Source organism: Balaenoptera acutorostrata, chromosome 12 (assembly GCF_949987535.1).
Source record: "Balaenoptera acutorostrata chromosome 12, mBalAcu1.1, whole genome shotgun sequence".
In the NCBI taxonomy this organism is placed as follows: domain Eukaryota; kingdom Metazoa; phylum Chordata; class Mammalia; order Artiodactyla; family Balaenopteridae; genus Balaenoptera; species Balaenoptera acutorostrata.
The window spans coordinates 29160901-29186751 of NC_080075.1; the positions used below are offsets into that span (position 1 = coordinate 29160901).

The 25851-nt window shown below is 40.2% G+C and overlaps 1 protein-coding gene and 1 pseudogene across 9 annotated transcripts in view; both read right to left on the reverse strand.

Annotated features, from left to right (window-relative positions):
- Positions 1 to 21180, reverse strand: part of DGUOK (deoxyguanosine kinase) — a 35613-nt gene extending 14433 nt beyond the window's left edge. For 6 of the 9 annotated variants that reach the window (XR_451645.2, XR_009009970.1, XM_057558536.1 and 3 more), the window contains exons 1-2: positions 20985 to 21180; positions 10707 to 10819 (exon numbers count right to left, since the gene is read on the reverse strand). Coding sequence is in view for 4 of the 9 variants with exons in the window: in XM_057558536.1 (XP_057414519.1) it covers positions 10707 to 10819; positions 20985 to 21135 (264 nt within the window). In the remaining 5 variants the exon portion in view is untranslated. The other 3 variants (XM_028168277.2, XM_028168279.2, XM_057558537.1) reach the window with 3 other exon arrangements.
- Positions 5715 to 7653, reverse strand: LOC130709420 (heterogeneous nuclear ribonucleoprotein A1-like; annotated as a pseudogene).
- Positions 21181 to 25851: the final 4671 nt, after the last annotated feature.

Consider the following 25851-nt stretch of genomic DNA (forward strand, 5'->3'; position numbering starts at 1 on the left):
ACAGCGGTCAGTGAACGACCAGTAGAACAGTTAAGTGAAGTAATTATTATTAATGTGGTTAAGAAGTTTACTGCCAATTTCTATAGTTAAAAGAGAAATTTCAGGGAATTTCCTGGTGGTCCAGTGGTTAGGACTTGGTACTTTCACTGCTGGGACCCAGGTTCAATCCCTGGTCGGGAAACTAAGATCCCACAAGCGTTGTGGTGTGGCCAGAAAAAAAAAAAAAAAAAAAAAAAAGAGAGAGAGAGAAATTTCACTGCGTAAAAACATTCTGGATCTATAAAATTATAGATTTCTATACCTGGGGGATGGAGTCTGGAGAAGAAAGTAATAAAAAAAGTAGTAAAATTTATTTTTTTCTTTCATAGAGACCCCATTAACATTGATAAATAGGTTTAAACATTTATATATATATATATATTTTATTGAAGTATAGTTGTTTTACAATATTATATTAGTTTTAGGTGTACAGCATAGTGATTCTGTATTTTTGCAGATTATACTCCATTATAGTTTATTACAAGATAATGGCTATAATTCTCTGTGCTGTACAGTATACCCTTGTTGCCTCATCTATTTTATACATGGTAGTTTATACCTGTTAATCCTACATCCCTAATTTGTTCCTCCCCCTTCCCTCTCTCCTTTGGTAACCACAAGTTTGTTTTCTATATCTGTGAGTCTTAAACATGTATATTTTTAATTTAAACGTTTCCACTAGTAGAGTAAAAATAGTAAAATTTCCATATGAATGAAGGGGAGAAAAATGAAAGAAATATTCAAATACAGCAAAAAGGAAAAAAAGGAGATGAAAGCACAAAATAAGGTGGCAGCAATAAATTAAACATAATCATGATAAAAGAGAAAAATTCCCAGGAAAGGCAAACCCTAAGATTGGGTAAAAGCTAAAAATCCTGTTCATAAGTGAAACGCCTGAAACAAGATGACATACATTAGCTGAAAGTAGAGGGGCGGCAAAATCCTCCAGGTAGATGCAAATAAAACGAACGCAGATGAGGCAAAGCTGTATTAAGAAAAAAAAAGCACTGGGACTTCCCTGGTGGTCCAGTGGTTAAGACTCCACGTTCCCAATGCAGGGGGCCCGGGTTCGATCCCTGGTCATGGAACTAGATTCCGCATGCCGCCAACAAGAGCCCGCATGCCAAATAAATTAATTAAATTAAATTTTTAAAAAAGCATTAAATGCTACAAGACTACTAAAGCAATAAAGACTCCACACAAAAGTCATGAACCTTTTTACATGGAATAATAAGGCACTGAAATACAAAAATATAAAGTCAATTAAAAATACAAGGAGAAATAGACAAAACACAATAAAAGCACAAAACTTTAGTACACTTCTCTCAGAATTTAATAAAAACAGCAGACTCTCAAAATAAGAACTTGGAGGATAAGACTCTTAATCATTATTTTTTTTCACATATCTGAAACTGGGATACATCTTATAATGCTTACTAAACATAACAGACGTTTTAATTACTCCTTAGAAGTGTCACTAAATTGATAATGTCTTATAAGCAATGACATCTTGGAATTTATAAAATATGTCACATCAAACTACATATACCTTACAGATAATACATATTCTTCTTAAAAGTCCATGGCACACTTATCAAAATTGATCATACATAGTCAATGAAGAAAATCTCAGTAAGTTTCCTCAATGAGAAACTGTACAAGCCACATTGATCATAACAAAATAAACTTAGAATTAACAAAATAATAAACATACAAAATCTACTCAGAATACATAAAACACTAAAAATAAATCTTAGGCAAAAAATAAATTAAAACTACAATTACAAACTCTTTAGAAATTTCAGATGAATTCTCTCTCATATGTCGAAATCTAGAAGACAGGGACAAAGCTTATCCCATGAAAAAAATTTCCTGTTGCAAATGCTTTTATTATTAAGGCAGAAAAAAGGGAAAAATACACAAATTAAACATTCACACTAAAGAGCTTTAAAAATGCAAAGAAATTCTGAGAAATAAATAAATTTAAAAGCAAAAATCAATGAATTAGAATGCAAGCCCCAATAGAATTAAAAATTAAAATCCATTAATTGGGTCTTTTAAAAAAGGACAAATAAACAGACAATCATCTATCAAACCTATTCTTCCCAAAATATTCACACAGATAAGCAACATCAGACAAAAGACACAAAAACTCTTGATACAGAAGAATTTAAAGTATAAAAGAATACAAGTACTAATTTTACATTATTAAATTTGAAAATCTCAATAAAAGGGCAATTTTCTAGAAAACAAAATTATCAAAACTGATTAAAAACCCTGAAAAATAACTGAGGAAGAAACAGTTGTCTAATAACTATTCCCCCCAAACAGCACTGAATCCATGTAATTTTAAAACTGATTTCTATCATACCTTCAAGGAATAGATAATTTCTATGCTAAAAATGATACAAAGCTTCCAATTCATTTTCATAACCCTGATGGTAAAACCTGTCAAAAACTGTACACATAAATAGAATACCAATTAAATTTATTAATACATGCAAAATTCCAAACATATTAGCAAATTACTGCAACAGTACACCATGACCAAAAGGGTTTATTCTAGGAATGTGAGGATGACATCATTATCCAATCTATGACTAAAACTAAGAGATTAAAAAGGAAGAAAGAAAGAAAGAAAAATCCCATGGTTATCTCACTAGATGCTAAAAAAGGCTTTTGATGAAAACTCAACATCTGTTACTGATAAAAACAGTTAATATCCTAGTAATAGAAGTACCTTCTCCACATGGTCTATTGAAATGAATGACAAGCACAGAACTTAACAATGATACATTAGAGGTACTTTCACTAAAGACAGAAAAGATAAAAGTGACTACCATCACTGCTATTATTCAATATTGTTCTGGAACTTCTATCCAACAAAAGAAAACAGAAATGAGGTTTGGATACTGGAAAACTCTTACAAATGATTTGTATTTAGAGAAAACTATTATTTTCTAAAACCTCAAGCAAATAAAGCAAAAAAAAAAATTAATGTGAGAATTAAGTCACACAAGACATAACAACAACCAACTGCTTTTCTTTCAAACAGCAATAACCAGTTTGAAAAAGATGATGGGAAAACAGATCCCAGTCACAATAACAACAAAATATATAACCACTCAGGAATAAACTAAACAAGACTATTACTGGGAATTCAGATAACAACTTGGGGAAAATCAGACTCCTGTAACTTTTAAAGTCACACAAAGAATAAAATCTTAAAAGCAAGAGAAAGAAAAACAAGTGCCTGTTTTTATAATCTTGGGCTGTAAGAGGTCTTTTTAAACTTTCACATCAAAGGCAGTAACTATGAAGAAAACAATAGATTTGACCACATAAAAACTTAAAAGTATTATATTGCAAAACACATCATACAGAAAAGGAAAGGAAAAATGACAAACTGGGGAGAGTATCGACAATATATGACAGAGTTAAGATATTTTTTTTAACATCTTTACTGGAGGATAATTGCTTTACAATGGTGTGTTAGTTTCTGCTATATAACAAAGTTATACATATACACATATCCCCATATCTCTTCCCTCTTGCGTCTCCCTCCCTCCCTATCCCACCCCTCTAGGTGGTCACAAAGCACCCAGCTGATCTCCCTGTGTTATGCGGCTGCTTCCCACTAGCTATCTATTTTACATTTGGTAGTGTATATATGTCCATGCCACTCTCTCACTTTGTCCCAGCTTACCCTTCCCCCTCCCCATATCCTCAAGTCCATTCTCTAGTAAGTTTGCGTCTTTATTCCCGTCTTGCTCCTAGGTTCTTCATGACCTTCTTTTTTTTTTTCTTAGATTCCATATATATGTGTTAGCATATGGTATTTGTTTTTCTCTTTCTGACTTACTTCACTCTGTATGACAGACTCTAGGTCCATCCATCTCACTACAAATAACTCAATTTCGTTTCTTTTTATGGCTGAGTAAAAACTGTATATGTATATATGTGCCACATCTTCTTTATCCATTCATCTGTTGATGGACATTTAGGTTGCTTCCATGTCCTGGCTATTGTAAATAGAGCTGCAACGAACATCATGGTATGTGACTCTTTTTGAATTATGGTTTTCTCAGGGTATATGCCCAGTAGTGGGATTGCTGGGTCGTATGGTAGTTCTATTTTTAGTTTTTTAAGGAACCTCCAGACTGTTCTCCATAGTGGCTGTATCAATTTACATTCCCACCAACAGTGCAAGAGGGTTCCCTTTTCTCTACACCGTCTCCAGCATTTATTGTTTGTAGATTTTTTGATGATGGCCATTCTGACCTGTGTGAGATGATATCTCATTGTAGTTTTGATTTGCCTTTCTCTAATGATTAATGATGTTGAGCATTCTTTCATGTCTTTGTTGGCAATCTGTATACCTTCTTTGGAGAAATGTCTATTTAGGTCTTCTGCCCATTTTTGGATTGGGTTGTTTGTTTTTTTGATATTGAGCTGCACGAGCTGCTTGTAAATTTTGGAGATTAATCTTTTGTCAGTTGCTTCATTTGCAAATATTTTCTCCCATTCTGAGGGTTGTCTTTTCGTCTTGTTTATGGTTTCCTTTGCTGTGCAAAAGCTTTTAACTTTCATTAGGTCCCATTTGTTTATTTTTGTTTTTATTTCCATTTCTCTAGGAGGTGGGTCAAAAGGGATCTTGCTGTGATTTATGTCATAGAGTGTTCTGCCTATGTTTTCCTCTAAGAGTTTGATAGTGTGTGGCCTTACATTTAGGTCTTTAATCCATTTTGAGTTTATTTTTGTGTATGGTGTTAGGGAGTGTTCTAATTTCATTCTTTTACATGTAGCTCTTTTGTCTCCTTACGTAGGTTTATTCCTAGTTATCTTATTCTTTTTGTTGCAATGGTAAATGGGAGTGTTTTCTTAATTTCACTTTCAGATTTTTCATCATTGGTGTATAGGAATGCAAGAGATTTCTGTGCATTAATTTTATATCCTGCTACTTTACCAAATTCATTGATTAGGTCTAGTAGTTTTCTGGTAGCATCTTTAGGATCCTCTATGTATAGTATCATGTCTCCTGAAAACAATGACAGCTTTACTTCTTCTTTTCCTATTTGGATTCCTTTTATTTCTTTTTCTTCCCTGACTGCTGTGGCTAAAACTTCCAAAACTATGTTGAATAATAGTGGTGAGAGTGGGCAACCTTGTCTTGTTCCTGATCTTAGTGGAAATGGTTTCAGTTCTTCACCATTGAGGATGATGTTGGCTGTGGGTTTGTCATATATGGCCTTTATTATGTTGAGGTAAGTTCCCTCTATGCCTACTTTCTGGAGGGTTTTTATCATAAATGGGTGTTGAATTTTGTCAAAAGCTTTCTCTGCATCTATTGAGATGATCATATGGTTTTTCTCCTTCAATTTGTTAATATGGTGTATCACATTGATTGATTTGCATATATTGAAGAATCCTTGCATTCCTGGGGTAAACCCCACTTGATCATGGTGTATGATCTTTTTAATGTGCTGTTGGATTCTGTTTGCTAGTATTTTGTTGAGGATTTCTACATCTATGTTCATCAGTGATATTGGCCTGTAGTTTTCTTTCTTTGTGACATCTTTGTCTGGTTTTGGTATCAGGGTGATGGTGGCCTTGTAGAATGAGTTTGGAAGTGTTCCTCCCTCTGCTATATTTTGGAAGAGTTTGAGAAGGATAGGTGTTAGCTCTTCTCTAAATGTTTTTTTCTTTTTTTTTTTTAAAAAGACACATTTATTCAGCGTCATGATCAGACTATTACATTTAGCAATCAACAGCATGGGTGCAAAAAAAAAATCTACATTAAAACCCTTTGTTGGAATGCTTTACACTTTCCACAGAACAGCAACTAAAATAACCTGTTATACAATTAGTCACAAATACAGTCGAGTTTTTTTGCCCATACACATGAGTATTGTCTAAAACATGTCTTCTTTGTAGCAGCTAGGCCCTGCCACCACTGTGCTTGGCTGAGTTCACAAATCTGTTGTAACCTGTAGCTTCCCTGTCACTTCTCTGGCTCTCCCCTCCTGCTAAGCTTTGTTTCCTGGCAGTAAGCAAAACCTTCTGCCACTGCCACAGCTACTGCTGCTGCTGGAACCACCATAGCCACCTTGGTTTCAGGGTTTGGCAAAGTATTGGCCTCCACCACCACAGGGGCCAGAACTTCTGCCTCCAAAGTTTCCTCCTTTCATGGGTCCAAAATTTGAAGATTGATTGTTGTAACTGCCAAAATCACTGTAGCTTCCACCACCTCCAAAATTGCTTCCATCATTACCAAATCCATTATAGCCATCACCACTGCCACCATATCCACCACCACCACGGCTGCCACCAAAGCCACCTCGACCACTGACGTTTCCTCCACGACCAAAGTTGTCATTCCCACCAAAACCACCTCCACAACCACCACCAAAGTTTCCAGAACCACTTCAACCTCTTTGGCTGGATGAGGCACTAGCCATCTCTTGCTTAGATAGGGCTTTCCTTACTTCATAGTTGTGGCCATTCACAGTGTGGTATTTCTGAATGACAATCTTGTCTACAGAGTCATGGTCATCAAAGGTTACAAAAGCAAAGCCTCTCTTTTTGCCACTGCCTCGATCAGTCATGATTTCAATCACTTCAATTTTCCCATACTGTTCAAAATAATCTCTTAGATGATGTTCTTCAGTGTCTTCTTTAATGCCACCAACAAAAATCTTTTTCACGGTTAAGTGGGCACCAGGTCTTTGAGAATCTTCTCTTGAGACGGCCCTCTTTGCTTCCACAACTCTTCCATCCACCTTGTGTGGCCTTGCATTCATGGCCGCATCCACCTCCTCCACAGTGGCATATGTGACAAACCCGAAGGCTGTGGAGCGTTTGGTGTTTGGATCCCTCATTATCACACAATCTGTGAGCATTCCCCACTGCTCAAAATGGCTCCTCAGACTCTCATCGGTTGTTTCAAAGCTCAAACCTCTGATGAAGAGCTTCTGCAGCTGTTCGGGCTCTTTGGGTGACTCTGACTTAGACATGACGGCAGTGGAGTCGGGGGGAGATGTCAACGATGCTTACTCGGCGGCGTCCACGGGCAGAAAGCTTTCTAAATGTTTGATAGAATTCGTCTGTGAAGCCATCTGGTCCTGGGCTTTTGTTTGTTGGAAGATTTTTAATCACAGTTTCAATTTCAGTGCTTGTGATTGGTCTGTTCATATTTTCTATTTCTTCCTGGTTCAGTCTTGGCAGGTTGTGCATTTCTAAGAATTTGTCCATTTCTTCCAGGTTGTCCATTTTATTGGCATATAGTTGCTTGTAGTAATCTCTCATGATCCTTTGTATTTCTGCAGTGTCAGTTGTTACTCCTCCTTTTTCCTTTCTAACTCTATTGATTTGAGTCTTTTCCCTTTTTTTCTTGATGAGTCTGGCTAATGGTTTATCAATTTTGTTTACCTTCTCAAAGAACCAGCTTTTAGTTTTATTGATCTTTGCTATCGTTTCCTTCATTTATTTTTCATTTATTTCTGATCTGAACTTTATGATTTCTTTCCTTCTACTAACTTTGGGGTTTTTTTGTTCTTCTTTCTCTAATTGCTTTAGGTGTAAGGTTAGGTTGTTTATTTGAGATGTTTCTTGTTTCTTAAGGTAGGATTGTATTGCTATAAACTTCCCTCTTAGAACTGCTTTTGCTGCATCCCATAGGTTTTGGGTCGTCGTGTTTTCATTGTCATCTGTTTCTACGTATTTTTTAATTTCCTCTTTGATTTCTTCAGTGATCTCTTGGTTATTAAGTAGTGTATTGTTTAGCCTCCATGTGTCTGTATTTTTTAGAGATTTTTTCCTGTAACTGATGTCTAAGATATTTAACATACGAGTTCTTATGAAGCCATTACAGAAACCTGAAGATCTCAATAGAGGAAAAAAAAAAAAAAGCAAGAGGTTTGAATAGGCAATTCACTAAAGAATACTAATAAATGGCCAATAAACATTAAAAAGTTGTTCAATTCGCTGGTAATCAAAGAAATGTAAAATAAAATAACACACCATTCATTTTCTTGCCTCTCAAATCAGAAAGGATGAAAAAAAAAATAACACCCAGTGTTGCTGAAAATATGAGAAAAATAGTACAACTTTTCTGAAGGAAAATTTTTTTAAATGTAACAAAAGTCTCAACAAAACATGTTGTTTGGGCTTCCCTGGTGGCGCAGTGGTTGAGAATCTGCCTGCCAATGCAGGGGACACGGGTTCGAGCCCTGGTCTGGGAAGATCCCACATGCCGGGGAGCAACTGGGCCCGTGAGCCACAACTACTGAGCCTGCGCGTCTGGAGCCTGTGCTCCGCAACAGGAGAGGCCGCGATAGTGAGAGGCCCGCGCACCGCAATGAAGAGTGACCCCCGCTTGCCGCAACTAGAGAAAGCCCTCGCACAGAAATGAAGACCCAACACAGCTAAAATAAATAAATAAATAAATTTATTTAAAAAAAAAAACAAAACAAAACAAAAAAACAAACAAAAAAAAACATGTTGTTTTTGGACATCAGAATTCCAGTTCTAGATTACCCTCAAAATTAGCTATTAAAAAGAAAAAAGATATAGCTACAAAAATATTCATCATTGTGACATTGTTTATAATAGGGAGAAATTAGAAAACTAAGTATTCCAAATAAAAGACTGAATAACTAAATGACAGTACACCATATTATGCAGTATACAGCAACCATTAAAATGACATTACCTTGTAAAGGTGAAAGGAAGAAGACCTTGTAAAACAAGTGACACGCAAGAGACAATCACAATTTTTGTTTTAAAAGAGGAAATGTATATATGTTCTATACATTTATATGTGTATGTAAATATATACATTTTCTCCTTTGTAGATAGAAATCTAAAAGGACAAAAATGTTAACTGTTTTACCTCTGCATAATGGCATTATGGGAGTATTAGTCATCTAAGTTTTGACAAAATTTAGTGGTTTAAACAAAAAACATTCATTAAATCCGTTTCTGTTGGAAAGGAATTTGGGACACAGCTTAGCTGGGTGGTTCTGCCTCAAGGTTTTCCATGAGATTTCAGTCACGACATTGGCTGAGGCTACAGTCATCTGAAGACCTGACTGGGGATTGAAGGATCTGTTTCTAAGACTCACTCACAAAGCTGCTGGCAGGAGGACTCAGTTCCTTGCTGCGTGGGCCTCTTCACAGACAGGTATGCTGCATTATATGGCAGCTGGCAACACCAGAGCCAAATGATCAAGAGAGAACAAGATGGAAGATACAATGTCTTTTATGACCTACCATAAAAAGTCACACACTGTTAAACCTGCTACATTGTATTCATTAGAAGCAAGTCACTAAGTCCAGGTCACACTCAAGGGGAGAATTAAGGTCCACTTCTTGAAGGAAAGAGTATCAAACGATTTGTGGATATATTTTTAAATCCCTGAAACAGGTGACCTGTGGCATACTCAGAAAAAGACAATTTATTTTCTAAATGGAAAAGTTAATTTCACAAATACACACACACATGCACACATATACATATACACATACGGAGACAGTTTAAAAAACAAATATCCTCAATAAGTGTTTTATGTGTCTGCCAAAAAAGGTAACACAATCCTAAGTTGGAATAACACATAAATGGCATCCAGAACAAGTTCTATGATATTCTATACCATTTAGACTACATCCAGAATGTCCTGTTCAGCTCTGAGTACCACTCTTACTAAAATCTAGGTGGAAAACTAACAAACTGGAGCACACCTCCTAGACAAAGTTACTTCAGCATGAGAAATAGTTTGGAGGAAAATGGTATTTGGTTTCAAAGAGAGAAGACTTGAGGGGGAGAAAAAGCAGGCAAATCATTGCCTTAGAAATGTATGAAGGGTTGCCATGTGGAAAAGTTAAGAGACTTAACAGGCAGAATTTGAACCAATGAGTCAGAGTCACAGGTATGCTAAGTGGCTCATACAAGAACTTTCTAACAATAGGTTGTAAAAACAAGAATGAGGCACTCAGTGAATGTTCCCAGGACTGCAGGAGTCTGTGGAGACTGAGGCATGGTGCTGCTACTCCCTCAGCTACCTCTAGGGTTCACGTCCAAATTGGTTCTTCCCTACTCACACTGATGTGGCTGGAGGACTGGTGCTCTCCCAAAGCAACATACCTGACACTAGGGTTTAAGCCACGAGGCATACATGGAATGTACAGTGCTTGGGATAGCATTGTACATAGTATGCACTTTATATAAACGTTAGCTATTGTTTCTGCATTGACTCAAAATGTGACAAGATGCTCTCTAAGGTCCCTTTCAATTTCTAAGACTTCATCAATAAGTTAAAATCATTATAATTAACTACTAATCCTTATGGTCAGTTTCAGTAATATACTTAAAGGTAGGAATGACAAAATTAATCTTCAAAGCCAGGATGGCTGGACATGCTTTGGGAAACCACAAAGAACAGAGACAGTCACTTATATAGACATGTAAAAACCATGAAAATCAAAACTAAACCTATTCAAACAAGTCATATCCTCTCTGGTGTACATGGTCTGCTTTAGGCAATGAAGGTGTTGATATTTTAAAAAGGAGATTCAAACTGGACTACTTCACTTACTCAGAGCAAATTAGATTATTACAATTAGTTTATTCACCTATGCCTGCCAACTACCCACCACAACTGAAAACTTACGTTTTGGGTGCCAGCAGCCTGGACAGTCTGCCATGTTGCTACAGGTTCCGTAGCTACGTGCCACTCTGGGTAAGTTTTCGTGAGTAACTTCACAAAGGTGGATTTTCCCACAGCTGCAATGCAAACAGCATGCATTGGGACGCATCTCAAATCAGGGTTGCAGGAGAAGGCTGCTACTAAACTCTGTCACAAATGCCCAACTCAAGGGAACACGTCCCAGTTGTTCCAGTCTCAAAACTCAGCAGCCACAGCACTGTCAGACTAACCAGAGTCACCATGATGAATGCAGGTAACAGGGAGGAAAAATACCCTTAAGATCTGATTTGTAACTTTAATGTCCCAACCTCTCAGAGGAAAAGAGTATTTAATAACAGTTAAAAATGGAATAGACTCTCAAAAGTAGATGAAATCAGCTACGTGTGTTGTAAAGCTTGAATCGCACAGTCCTATTTATTCGGTGACAGTATAAAAATTACAAGTTTTTCAAGATAGAAAATGAAGACAATGACCCTCATTCATTCAACAAATCTAACCAATATTCAGGGAGTGCTATTATGTGCTCAGACTGTCCGGCACTGGAGGTACAATGGTAAACAAAACACAGGATGGATTTTGCCCTCACAGAGCTTGTACGAGAGACAGATACCAAATAAACACATGAGTAACTAATAACAAATTGTATTAAGCGCTAGGAAAGAAAAATGCAGGATGGCTCTAATGTAGCTCAGGAGATCAAGGAAGGTTCCTCTGAAAAGTGTTACCTGAGGTGAGACCTGAAAGACGAGGACTGGTCAGGCCAAGAGTGGGGGAAAGGTTGGGAAAAGAGAAAAACGGCGCACAAGAAGACAGAAGAGGAATCCGTGCCCTTGAAGTGACAGTGTGGTCAAACGAGGGAGAAGAATGGCTCAAAATGAGTGTGGAGAGGCTGGTAGGCAGGCCAGGGCCAGGTCACATGGGGCCCTGTACCATGGTAAAAAGTTTGAATTCTATTCTAAGGGCAATGGCATGTCAGTGATGATGGGTTTTAAGCAGGGAAATGACCATGTCATTTTTAAAAGACCATCTCATTTTTAAAAGACCACTCCACCTGCTGTTGCACTGATGTAGAATTAGGCAGACCAGTTAGAAGATAATAGTAGCTTCAACCAAGGAGAGAGCAGAAGAGGTGGAAAGTAGTGATTGCTTTGAGAAATATTTTGGAGATGAAATTAACCTAGTACCACAACATTCAAGTTCTCTTTTCCCATTTACACCAACATCTAGCCCATACCTTCCTGAATTCCAGACTCACTATCTAGGAGCCCTCCAGACATTTCCACTTGGATGTCCTACAAACAACTCAAAGTCAATATATTCCGTAAATGAACTCATCATCTTCCCCACCAAACTGAGTTTTCTCCCATATCCCAACCTCAGGGTAAGACAGCACTATCCACTCAGTCAGGACTTCTTCCTTCTCTGCCAAACCTCAAGTGGCCACCAACTGCTTCTGAACCTGCCTTCTAAAATTTCCACATCTGTCCTTTTCTCTCTATTCCCACCTCCTGCTCAAGACCAGGCTTTCCTTTCTTGCCTCTAACTCTGGCCTTGCCCTCTTCAATCCATCATTCATACTGCAGCCACACTAAACACAAAGTAACACTGCTTAAAATCCTCTGGCAGCTCCCTATTGCCTTCACAACAAAATTCAAACCCTTTAGCATGGCCTATAAAACACATCAAAATCTGGCCCTTGCATAGACCTCTCTGCCTCACTTCCCTTCAGGCATCCTGAGCTCCCACTGGACCAAACTCTTTGCAACTCTAATCATGCTCTAATCTGTCTGCTGCAAATGTGACTTTGCATATGCTTTCTCGTCACCTGGCCAACTCCTACTCAATCTTCAGATTCTGCTCAGATACACCTCCTGTGTGAAGGTTTCAGGACCCTGATGCCTCTAAATTGGATTAGCTCCTTTGTGCTTGGCCTGGCAATCTGGGTAAGACCCCATCACTGCCACTATAATCCTGTTTCTCTAGGTAGAAGATGGGGTCCCTTCAGGGCAGGAACCAAAGCCCAGACTAATGACCTAGCTGAACGAATAAAACATGTAATACATTATTAATTCCAGTTCCCTACGAAACCCACATTTGTTAAAAATCAAAACATGAACCATAACAATGTGCTTGGAGCTCAATCTCCCCTATGAGAGATGATCTTTCTCAAGTGAGTTCTACCCTTAGGAGGAACCCAAATGGAAGGAAGAGGAGGAAGGGGGAGGCACCCTTCCAGTCAATTCTATCAGCCACTCATGGTTACTGATCAGGAGCAAAGAGACATCTCAGCAGAAGAGCCCACACATCCGATATCTGACATTTATTACACACCACTCCAACTCCTCTCTGAACACACAGGGTAAAGAACAAACACATAAATCTGTACATCTTGTACAGTCACGCTCATCTCTGAGTCCCACCTCCACCCAACTCCTGTGTGCCTTTGCACATGTGCTCAGCCTCTGCTCCTCCCACACTTCAGTGAACAAATGCCTTCCCCTGCTCTGCTCAGCCTGTGTCTAAATCCCTTCCCGCACTAAGCATAAGGCCCACCTCTTCCGCAAAGTTCAGGACATCTCCAGCTCACACCAAATTCCTACCACCTTGGGCAGTTCAATCAAACAAGCAATATTTATTAACTGCCTCTGATACATTTAGCATTTAATTGTTTTGTTTCATGAGCCTCAATTTTGGTTTCCTAACAGGATCTGAATCTCTGAGGTTGGATCCCAGGAATCCACATTTTTAAAGCATGCCCCAAGTGATCGTGATGCAGACTTATATTGGAGATTGCTATCTAGAACAATCTGATCACAATCAACAGAGGTGGTTTTTTAAAAATATGGGTTCCAAAACCACATCCCAGACTACTAAATAAAACCCTTTGGGCTTGTCATGGAGTGCCCAACAGAGTTGCAGGAATTACAAATTGGTTGAATTTGTTTATTATCAGATACCTACCCGTCCTGAATAGTCCCTACTTTAAAATATTTGGCACAGATAGTCAATATTTAGATTGCAGGTTGGTGATTAAGCCTAAAACATGGTCTCTGGCTATGGGTTGAAAAATTATTTTAATTAATATGAAAAGATGAAGGTAACTGATTTGTTAGATGGGTGGGGTTGAATGGTTGTTAGAATTACTTAAATTTTTTAAAAGTTAAAAACAACTACCCAAGGAACGATTGCAGATGGAAAGGAAGGGCCCTGAGGGTTAGGGCGTGCCAACTTCACCTCTGAGATCAGACACTATTAGTTCACCCAAGGGCAGTCAGTACTCTGAGAAACCGACTTATGCCATTTAAACACACAAAACCCGGAATGCCAATAAATGAGATGTAATGGGAAATATACAGTTCCAATTACTGGAACAGTCACACCAGGGCAACACCCCCACCTTGCACACCAGTCCCCATTCCAAAGCTTTTGGAAATCCAGTTTAGCAATGAGACTCCAGAGTTTCAGCAAAGAATGACAGTAAATGGTGGTGGAAGGTCCTAGGAGCTTTGCCATCCATGATGCTGTAGGGCTTGGAGAGCCTGGGTAATTTTCCATAGGGCGGCATTTCTTAAACTGCATTCCAAGGAAACTCAGCTGTGCCAGGCACCACCCACAGATATGGAATAATTATTTTAAAAAATAATTCAAAATTATGTATTTATATTAAACCTAGACATAACTTTTTTAAGGCTATGATATCTGACTGTAATAGTTTTTGTCTTCCTTTTAAGAAGTTTTGTATTTTTTTTAAGACAAATGTTTTAAAGTATTCCCAGGGGCCTCGTAAGAATGGCGCTCTCTGGTTTTCCACTGGCCTCCTCCTAGTGAGCAGAACATCTGTATGCACCAAAGTCTCTCTTCTTCAGGCAACACTGGGCCAACTGACAAATGCCTCCTTCTGGCCTCTATGCTGAGCACTAGCCTCTTTTGATATCATTATCTCAGACTTATCACAATTAAGTTAGATCCCGGCTTAACTGTTCTCTTTCAATATACTTTTTAATATCATGAAATTTGGGAGGTATCAGATGTCATAAGTAGCACTAAACCTTCCTTTAGGGCCTTGGCTATCACTGTACTTTATTATGTGTGCCATGAGTTGAGAAAGGGTGGGAGGTACTTTGTTAGAGTACATTATATCCACATGTTGATTTTTATTAGCACCAGGATCGTCATTCCACAAGCTGGACCAAAGAGTTCTGTTGTTAACATTCATCTCTTCCTAAATAATAGTTCTTTTCTCCCACAAATTTTTCTATAAACTACAATGCCTGTTATAGCTACATTATACTAAAACCTAGTAGTAAGATAATAGTATCTGATGTAACACTCAAAATGATGTATAATTTTAAATTTAATACAGTTGTAGTTCATGGCAGCCTCTTAAATATACCATCATCTTCAGGCATTTTCTTCTGAACAAGATGTAAAACCCTGTACCAAAAAGCAAACAAAAGCAGTAAATATAAAGCTGCCTATCTTTAAACAAAAAAATTCTTCCAAAGAAAATTTAAAGCCTTTATTTCAGGAACTACATTTGATGCTGCATTCATTCATTCAACCAACAGATGTTTACAGAGTAGCCACTAATGGTGGGCACTATAACTAAAATGATGAAGTGAGCTGAGATGCTGCCCTCAGGGAACTTATATTGAGGCTAAGCACCCAGGATCAAATAGGCTCTGAGCCTAAAAGCATTCTGGGAAAAAAAAATCACTCAGCTGACTTAAAAGAAACTTGATATATTTCAGCCCTGATTACTTTTATCTTCTTTTCATGAGAAAAAAAAATTTGTTTTTTAAAAAAAAGTTCCTCACAGCTTCCAGAGTACAACTCAAACTTCTGTGTTTAGCACAAGACCCTTGCTGATCTGGAATGCCCTCACCACCTCTGCCCACCAGTTGATTCATCCTTTCACTGTCGCCTTCTCAGTGAGGTCTCCTTGAACTCTCTCCAGCTCCACTTTATCCTTGGGCAGAGTTAATTACTGCCTGCTCTGGTCTACAGAGGCATCACACTGTAATTATTTGTTGACTCACCACTCTCTCCAGATAGACTGGGAGCTCACTTTCTGAAGACAGGGACTAACCTTATTTCCTTTGCATCCTGAGTATCTGGCCAGTTGCTAAGAATGGAGATGGGTGGATGGAATGAGGTGAATAACAAAAACAGAGAATCCAACTTATTCCAAACATTGTATATTGGATACAATGTTTGGATTAAATAGGTCTTTTTTTTCCCTAGGATTCTTGCCCAAATGTTTACACTTAATGAAAGTAAAAGATGACATTAGTGATGTTAAATCACTAATTTTGAATGCTGGAGGATATGTTATTAAGGGAAGCTCTCCACTGCTTTACGTACAAGTCTCTAGATGGCAAAAGTGAGGTTTCTTCTCTGTTGGGTCTTTGAAAAATCAAAATGAAAAAACAAAAACAAAATAAAACAAAACAAAGTGAGACTAGCCTGAGTTGACTCACTGACAGTATTTTCTGCGGCGATCGTTTCTTCAATTTAGGTTGGTAATCATAAAATAACTGGCTTTGGAAGGCGATAATACACTTTAGTGATGAACACACTTAATAGATAGGCTAGGTATTTTATTTTTTAGATTTTAAGGGATTCTAGGTTCCAAGCTTTTGACTCTTAATCACACATGGCATACGGCTCATAACACAGGCTAGATGCCATTACTTGCTACTTCACTGATCCATTTTCCTTACATGCTGCTATCTGCACCCACAGGATCAGATTAGGATTTAGAGCAGCAGGACTACAAGAAAAGCATATCTAACTCTATGATAAACATATCTAACTTCAGCTGGGACAGGGGTTCACCTTCCCCTGTTCAGGTTTCCTGAATGGATACTCTCATTTGGGGGGGATGCCACCTGTGGTTAGAGAACAAGATAACTATTTGATGTGATAGTAAAAGCAGTTTACCATATTTCCTCTGTGGACACCAATGACTAACTTCCACATGGATATCACAGCACAGGATTCAAGCATCTGGTAAACACTGAATGAGTACAATGGGCCAGGTGTTGGTTAGGTGCTGGTGACACAAAGATGAACAAGACACTACGTGGCTAACCCAGGGAAGGTACTGCAGGTGCAGACAATCTCAACAGAACTCAAGTGCTTGCAGCAGTTGAGGGTACAAAATGTTATGTGAGCACACAGAGGAGGAGGTGCACCATTCTGCCCGGGGAGAGTCATCACAGTGTGTGGGGTGATGGAGAATAATAGGAGACAAAACCAGAAAGAGCCAGATTAAGGTCCCCCAGTCCACTTCTCATTAGTCACACTTTCTTTAGGCAACTGCATTCACTTCCAAGGCTTCAACAACTACCCCCACAAGTCAACAACTTCCATAGCTGAGATCTCAGCTCCAGTCTGTCTCTTCACTGCAGGCACTTACCCTAATCTACCTCAGAACATCTATCTCTGTTTGTCTCAGAGGCACCTCCTCCAAGCATCACTCTTACCTCCCCAGACTTCCTCTTCCTTTATTCCCATCCTCAGTTTTCAGAGTCAGTGTCCAAATTAAACCTCCTTATCCCTCACCTCCAAGTGGCCACCAAGTCCTGTCAATCCCACTTCCAAACTCTTTCTCAAACCATCATGTCTTCTCTGTTCCGCCATTCTCTCTGTTCAGGCCTACATCTTCCCTCCCTCCAGCGACTACAATAGCCACAAAATCTAGTCTGTCTACTCCAAACTCTGTTCCTATTCATACATTCAACAAATTGGATGCAAGGTACGATGGGTACTATAGCAAACGAGACATACAAGGTGCCTGCTTTATGAAGTTTTCTTTTTATTTATTCATTCTAGCCAATTCCCTTTTAAAAATTAATCTGGCCATGGCACATACTGGCTTTAAGTCTTCAGTATCCTCCCACAGCCTACATGGGAAACTCCTAGCTGTTCAACATCTGGCATATCCTACCCTTCCAAACTCTTGTTCTGCTATCCCCTCACAGGCCCTTTAAACTCCAGGCACAAGCCTGATATTAAAACTGCATGTTTCTTCAGGCTCTGCGTTGGCAAGTGTTACTTCCTGTGCCTGGAACACTCTTTCCTCTGGGGTAGGAATTCCTACCCCAGAGATTCTGAGTTTCCATGTCCAAACATAGCACTCATCACACCGCACAGAAATTATGTTTAGAAGTCTGCTCCTCCCACTTAGTTGTGAGTTCCTTAAAGGAGAGGAGCTGTACCACATCTGAGTCTAACTCCACAGTAAGACACTCAGCGAGCCTCGCCCACATGAGCAAGCAAGAAGGATGCACAGAAATCTGGAAAGGTGAAGAAGGAAAGGTCAGGAAAATTGGGAGAGGCAGCTCAAACCTCACCTGACGGTCTGTCCAAACCACTTACTTTGTGAAATACTCTGGGCTCTCAGGACAGAGCTTCCTTTAGGGGCATGTTTCCCAAAGTACAGGACAGAACATCTTTAAATAACACCAGGAGGCAGGCAGCCCTTCTCATTCCTTTCAATGTTTCTGATTTGGCTGGAGAAAAACACACAGCTGTGGTGACTGGTCTCACTTTAAATTCAAGACCACTAAGTCCAAATGGGTCCTTAACGCTGCCCAGCAATTCTATATTTCTTCTGCTCACTCACCAGACTATTTCATGCCTTTCCTCTCTCCTCACACTCACTCTTAGCTGATCTCTCTTCTTATTTCACTGAGAAAACAGACACAACCAGAACACCTTCCCCAAGTTCCTGCCACGCCTGCTCGAGTCAGTAATCATTTATGTTGCCATTCTCCCCGTGATTAGGGATAAACTGTGCTCCTAGCTACAGCCAACCTCTCTCCACCTGGGCAAGAGATCCCATTCCTTCTTGCTTACTAAAATCACTCTGGCAAGTCTATCCTCTCTCCTGTTTTACCAGTCTTTTCCCTCTCTACCAGCTTATAAATATCATCTAATTCCTCTTACAAAAAGAAAAAAAAAAAAACCAACAACAATCCTTTCAACCCTCTTCCCATTTCAGCTACCACCCCATGTCTCCCCTTTCTAGGAAAACTTGCAAACAGTTGTCTTTACCCACCGTCTCCAATTCCTCACCTCCCATTCCCCTGGAACTTATGCAATCAGACTTTCACCCCTCCCACTCCTATAAATTGTTCAAGTTCACCAAAGAGCTCCATTACTTAAACAGCATTACACAGTCGATCATTCCTTCCCCGAACACCTTCGCTTGGTTTCCAGCATATCATTCTTATGTCTTTCCTCCTATTTCAGTGGTCATTCCTTTTCAGTCTCTTTTGCTGGTTCCTCCCCATCGCCTGAATCTCTCTAACATTTGTGTGCCCAGGACGTGGTCCTTTTCATAAACACACATAGGCTCCTGGCTTTAAATACCATCTACATGTATAACTCCAGTCCAGGGAGACTCTCAACTCTGGACTCATATATCCAACTGACTATTCAACAACCCTACTTATGTATCTAGTAAGCATATAAAAACCTAACATGCCTAAAACCAAAAACTTGACCCTCTGCCCCCAGGCTGTTCTTCCCACACTTCTCCATCTAAGAAAACTGGAACTCCGTCTTTCAAGTTGCTCAGGCCAAAATGATTAGAGTCATCACTGACCCCTCTTTATCTTATACTCCACATCCTCCTGTTACCAAATCCAGTGTACCCTACCTTAAATGAAAGTAGAATCTAATCACTCCTCACCACCTCCACTGTTACCATCCTGGTCCAACACACCATAACTCATCATTGCAACAACTTCCTGACACCTTCTATTTTCAACATATCAGCCAGAGTGATCTTTTTATAATCTAAGTCGTATCATGTCACTTGACTGCTCAAACCTTCCAACAGTTTCCCATCTCAATCAGAGTAAAAATCCATAATGGACTATACAGTCTATACAATCTAGCCACCCCTTACCAACTGACCTCATCTCCCCCCACCTTCCCCCTTGCGCACTCCACTCCAGCCACAACGGCTTTCCGCCTGTTCCCTGAACACACTTCCCACCTCAGGGCCTTTGCACTTGGTCTTCCCTCTGCCTGGAAGATTCTTCTCCCCATTATCCACATGGTTCACTCCTTCACCTTCTTCAGGTTTTTGCTCAAATGTCACTTTCTCAGTGAGGCCTGTCTTGATCATTCAATTTAAAATTGCAACTTCCCTCAATCCCTCATCCCTGAATTTTCTCCATCACACTCATTATTATCTAACATACTGTTTACTTTGCTTACTTTATATTGTTTATAGTCTGTCTCTCTCTACTAGGGTTCCCTGAGAGCAGAGACTTTTATTTGTTCTGTTCACTGCTGTATCCTCAGTGCCAGGAACAGTGCTGGAATATGGAAGTTGCTCAAAGGGCTACATGTTTAATTTGTAAACTGAGAAACTCTCAGTTTGCTGCTAGAATGTCTTCAATACTTAACACTTGCTAATCCCTTTTTAGGGCTCAGCACTTTAGCAGGTAAAAGCCTCAAGTAAGAATTTAGTAACATTAGAAACATCTAGTAACACTGAAATGTTTTGCTTTCATTTTATTTTTATATTATTTTTATTTAAGGTACTGGACTTCTATTCTCTCTTATAACAGTTATTTTTAATTTAACACACGTTTTTAAGTTTAAAAAGTGAGTTGCTTCTAAGAAAAATGCTAAGAAATTATAGTGGGAACAGCAAAGAGACATGGCAAAAATAGTGAAAGTGGTATTTGAATGACTGGAGTTTAGTAACTCTCTTAGGGTAGGGTTGCCAGATAAAATAAGGACACCCACTTAAATTTGAATTTTAGATTTTTTTTTTTTAGTGTATGTCCCAAACATTGCATAGGACACATTTACACTAAAATATTATTCGTTATCGGAAATGCTATTTTAAATGGGCATCCTCTTTTTCTCCCTTAAATCTGGCAACCTTACCTTAGGAGAACAAAGAAATTGCACCCTGCTCCTTGTCGCTTCCATTTTTCTTTACCAAAACAAGCTAGCTCTTGTCCTATCTACGGACTGCGTGGCTTTTATGCCTCAATAGACGTGTCCCTGTGGGAGAGTACTGAGGCCTGACGTCGAAAAATCCAACTGGCAAAGGCCCACAGCGCACCTTGAGAGGGGAAAGGTTTGGCAGCTCAGAACAAGCAGTCCGGCCGCATCTGCTTGAGAGGGAGGGGGTTCCAGGCCCCCTTTCCCAACCTTTCAGGCACCTGCTCTGCGGAGGCCGAGGCTTGGCAGCTACTTTCCGGCCCTTACCAATGTTGCCTTCGATGGAGAGCCTTCTGGGCCCGCGACCCGCGTGTAGACCCCTGGAGGGGGGCACACCCTCGAGTGGGCTCTTAGCCATGGACTTGGAGGATGCGCGCAGCAGCCTTAGATAGAGCCGGCCGGCGATCATCCCACCCATGATTCACGCAGCGATCACTTCCGCCGAGAGCACTTCCTCCCCCGGTGTTCACGCGCTCCGGCGCGCCGCTGACGTCAGGCGAGAAGTGGGTGGGTTGAGTTGGCTTGAGGGGAGGGGCCAAAGGGACCGCTCTGTTATCGCGATGTTTGTAATAAAGTGTTGCAAAAAGGAAGACTCCTAATGTGGGGTACGGGAGAGTTTAATGACAATTGGAGTTGGTACCGCGCGGTTCGCCCCTCCGTTTCTGTCCACTGGGCAAACAACGTTTAAAACGACACATAAGTCAAGAATTCCATCACCTTTGCCTTCTTGTATCGCTTTAGAATAAATTTCATAACTAAAGACAAATAAAAATAATTGTAATTTTAAACGAGTTTTTTCCCCCAAGTGTTTGTTGTCTGGCTTTTATTCCAACATGGGAAAAAATTGGACAGTTTTAAGTAGGAAAATGATGCAATCTGATGATTTACACAAATTAACTTTTTCCCATTCCCTGTAACTTGCACCACAATGCTGGCACCTTATTGAATAAATTAACAAATTAGTTTGTCAATTACACCCCACCTCTTATTTTGCCTCTTGAATAAAATTCACTCGATCTATTTGCATAGTAGCCAAAAATTCCATAAGAATAAAGAGGGTGGAGGCTTAGGGACTATGTGTGGAACTCATTTAAACCAGATAGATTGGGTTCTGTCGGGGTGAACCATGGCGGGGTGAGGAGGGGGGCGGGGTGGCTGGTGGGGATTCAGAATAGGGTTTGTAGAAGCTTGAGAAGAGCAAGGGTAGAGAGAGATTTGCTGGTGTATAGAACTGGAGTCTAGCTGTTGGTGGAGAATTGTGTTCTGCAGAGGGACAGGGACAATTCTGAGCTGCTGCCAGACTGGCTTTTTTCTGCCACACTCCATGGTCATAATGACTTCAGAACCAAGGATTTATGAAATATTGTCAGAGGGTGCGTCCACCTTCCCCGCTTGACTTCCACAAGAGTCAAACCAGGAGTTAACAGGCAATCCGGCATTCGGGCAGCACTCTTAGACATGGGAGTTTTTAGGAAACAAATCTGATTGCCAGAAGGTTTGGGGAGGGGCTGGTGGCTGGGACTGTTGTAGGAAAAAATGGGGCACGAGAGGATGGTCATGTCCCAGGTCTCGGGTGAGTCCCTGGGACAGGCTGCCAAGTGAGGGTCCTTGGCTTCTCGCTGGAAAGAATTCAAGAGCGAGCCATACTAAGTGAAAGGTTTATGTAGGGAGATACCCACTCCGCAGAGCGTGAGCCATCTCAGAAGGCAAGAGCACCAGAGGTGCGGGGGTGGTTAGTTTTTAAGGGCTGGGTAATTTCATAGCCTAACAAGTGAGAGAAATATTCTAACATCTTGGAGAAGGGGTGGGGATTTCCAGGAATTGGGGCACCACCCACTTTTGGACCTTTTTTGGTTGGCCTTGGAACTGTCATGGCACCTGTGGGTGTCATTTAGCATGCTAATGTATTACAGTGAGTGTGTAATGAGTCTCTAGGTATACTGGAAGTCAACTCTTCTGCCATCTTGGGCCTAGTAGGGTCTAATCGGCTTTGTGGTATCCTGTTCTTTTTTTTTTTTTTTTTTTAATTTCATTTATTTATTTATTTATTTATTTATGGCTGTGTTGGGTCTTCGTTTCTGTGTGAGGGCTTTTTCTAGTTGCGGCAAGCAGGGGCCACTCTTCACCGCGGTGCGCAGGCCGCAGGTCTCTCACTATCTCGGCCTCTCTTGTTGCGGAGCACAGGCTCCAGACGCGCAGGCTCAGTAACTGTGGCTCACGGGCCTAGTTGCTCCGCGGCGTGTGGGATCTTCCCAGACCAGGGCTCGAACCCGTGTCCCCTGCATTGGCAGGCAGATTCTCAACCACTGCGCCACCAGGGAAGCCAGGTATCCTGTTCTTCTTAATGGTTGTGCCATTCTTTTAATGATTGGGCCCTGCCCCCTTCCTTCCTGTCTCAGGATAACTGTTTGCAGAGCAGGCACAGGACCTTTTTCCTATATTGTTGTTTATATGGGATGGCTGAAGTGACATTTGTATATCATATTAAGCACAATCTATTAAAAAATAGATTGCAAATTTACTTAGGATAAGCTGGGTGGAGCGCTAAAGGATATTAGAGCAGCTAAAGTCTGTCCCATCCCCCACTCCCTCCCCCCAAGCCACCTCTCTGTAGAAATACTACTTACATTTCTTTATCTATGTAAACTCTGACTTGGGAAAATATTCATCTCAAAAAGTTTGAGAGGCTCTCTGCACCCTTACGGTTTCCCTTGCCTTCATTGCCCTCAGGGTCACTGTGAAGGGTAACTATGGAAGTTGTTGGCAGGTTTAGGTGCAGGCAGGCAACTAATCTGTTCCTAAAAGTTAGAGCACCTAAAAGTCATTTTAAAAAATTTTACAGTGAAGTACAATATATAGTGAAGAAAAGAGCATGTATTGTAAGTGTACAGTTTAGTGCAATTTTCACAAACTGAGCACACTCCATTACCCCGATTCGGATCAAGAAACAGAGCATTACCAGCATCCCCAGAATCCATTTCCCCTGCCAGTTACTACCCCCAAAGGTAACCAATAACCTGACTTCTAACAGCAGACATTAGTTTTGCCTGTTCTTTACATAAATGAAATCATGTAGTAAGTACTTCTTTCATTCAACATAATATCTGTGAGATTTATATATGTTATATATATAAATTGTAGTTCATTCATATATATAAGTTGTAGTTCATTCGTTCTCACTGCTGTATGGCATTCCATTATGTTGTTATACCACAATGTGTTTTATCCATTCTACTCTTTTCTTTTTTTAAAAAAAATTTATTTATTTATTTGGCTGTGCTGGGTCTTAGTTGCGGCACGCGGGATCTTCATCATGATGCGCGGGATCTTCTAGTTGCAGCATGCGGGATCTAGTTCCCTGACCAGGGATCAAACCCGGGCCCCCTGCATTGGGAGCATGGAGCCTTAACCACTGGACCATGAAGGAAGTCCCCTTATCCATTCTACTCTTGATGGACATTTGAGAGTTTCTAGATTAAAACTATTATAGATACCATTGCTATGAATATTCTTTTTTCTTTTATATAAATTTATTTGTTTATTTATTTGTTTGTTTGGTTTTGGCTGTGTTGGGTCTTTGTTGCTGTGTGCGGGCTTTCTCTATTTGCGGCAAGTGGGGGCTACTCTTTGTTGCGGTGCGCGGGCTTCTCATTGTGGTGGTGGAGCATGGTCTCCAGGTGTGTGGGCTTCAGTAGTTGTGGCTCACTGGCTCTAGAGCGCAGGCTCAGTAGTTGCGGTGCATGGGCTTAATTGCTCTGCGGCATGTGGGATCTTCCCGGACCAAGGCTCGAACCCGTGTCCCCTGCATTGGCAGGCGGATTCTTAACCACTGTGCCACCAGGGAAGTCCTGCTATGAATATTCTTGAATATGTCTTTGGTAAAGTTAAGTACACATTTCTCTTGGGCATATGCCTACAAGTGGAATTGATGTATGATGGGCTTCAGTAGATATTCCCAAAGAGTATGCAGTTCCACAGTGTTTGACTGTACCAATAGACAGTGCCACCATCAGTGAGCAAGCGCTCTGGTTGTTCCACATTCTTGCCAACAATTGGTATTGTCAGCTTTCTTCATTTTATTCATTCTGCTGTATAATGGTGTCTTGCAGTTTTAATCTGCATTTTCCTGATGATTAATGAAATGGAACATTTTTTCGTATGTTTATTAACCATTTCAGTAACCTCTCTTGTGAAGGACCTGTTAAAGTCCTGTGCCCATTTTTCTATTGGCTATCTGTCTTTTACTTACTGTTATTGTTCTTTGTATATTCTGGATATGAGTCCTTTGTGAATATTTTCTCTCACTCTGTTCCTTGCTTCTAAAAGCTTTTACATTTGGGGGATGTATAGTGTAAAGTAAGAAACTAAAATGTCTTTTGCCTGTTAGTTATCGCACTATTATTGATGATCCTTCTACTCCTCTGTATTTCTTTATGCTTGTTTTATTGTTTACCATGCATAAAAGTTCAATATCTTTCTTGATCTTAATTCCAAATTTCTAGGAGAGAGACTCTGATTGGCCCAGCTGTGGCCAAAAGGTAAGTTTTCAAGGAACAAATGTGAGTGTTGGAGCCCCACCCCAATGTGCACGAGGAAGGAGGGCGATTAAAGGGATTGTCGGGACAAGGGAGGAAAAAAAGGTGGTGATCAGTTCTTCCTGGAAAACAGCGGTATGCTGGTGAGCAGAATTACGTCCCACTTGCCTGGAGGAATAAGGTCACTTCCGGCTCCTGTGGGATTGTCAGATATCTGCTGGAGTTTATGAGTAAGAGTTGATGTTGCCCCACGGGGACTCTAGTCCTTCAGCATCCATTCCTTCATCCAATATTTGCTGAGCATCTGCTATGTACTAGACACTCTGCTTAGTCCTTAGAGAGAGCTCTGAAGTGCTGCTGACAAGTAAACTGGTCCGTGTTACCAAAACGCTATGCAACCATTAAAAATGGGGAGATAAACATACACAAATGTGACCCTGACTTTCTTCTGCAGCTTGGTGTCTGGTCAGTTATATTCTCATCTACATCAAAGATATTCTAATGTACTGGGTTGTGCTAACTCAGTTTGGTTAAGCTGGGAAGTACGCTTCCAGCATCTCCTTCCTGACAGGGCTGTGAGTTTGAGTTGGTCAAAAGAG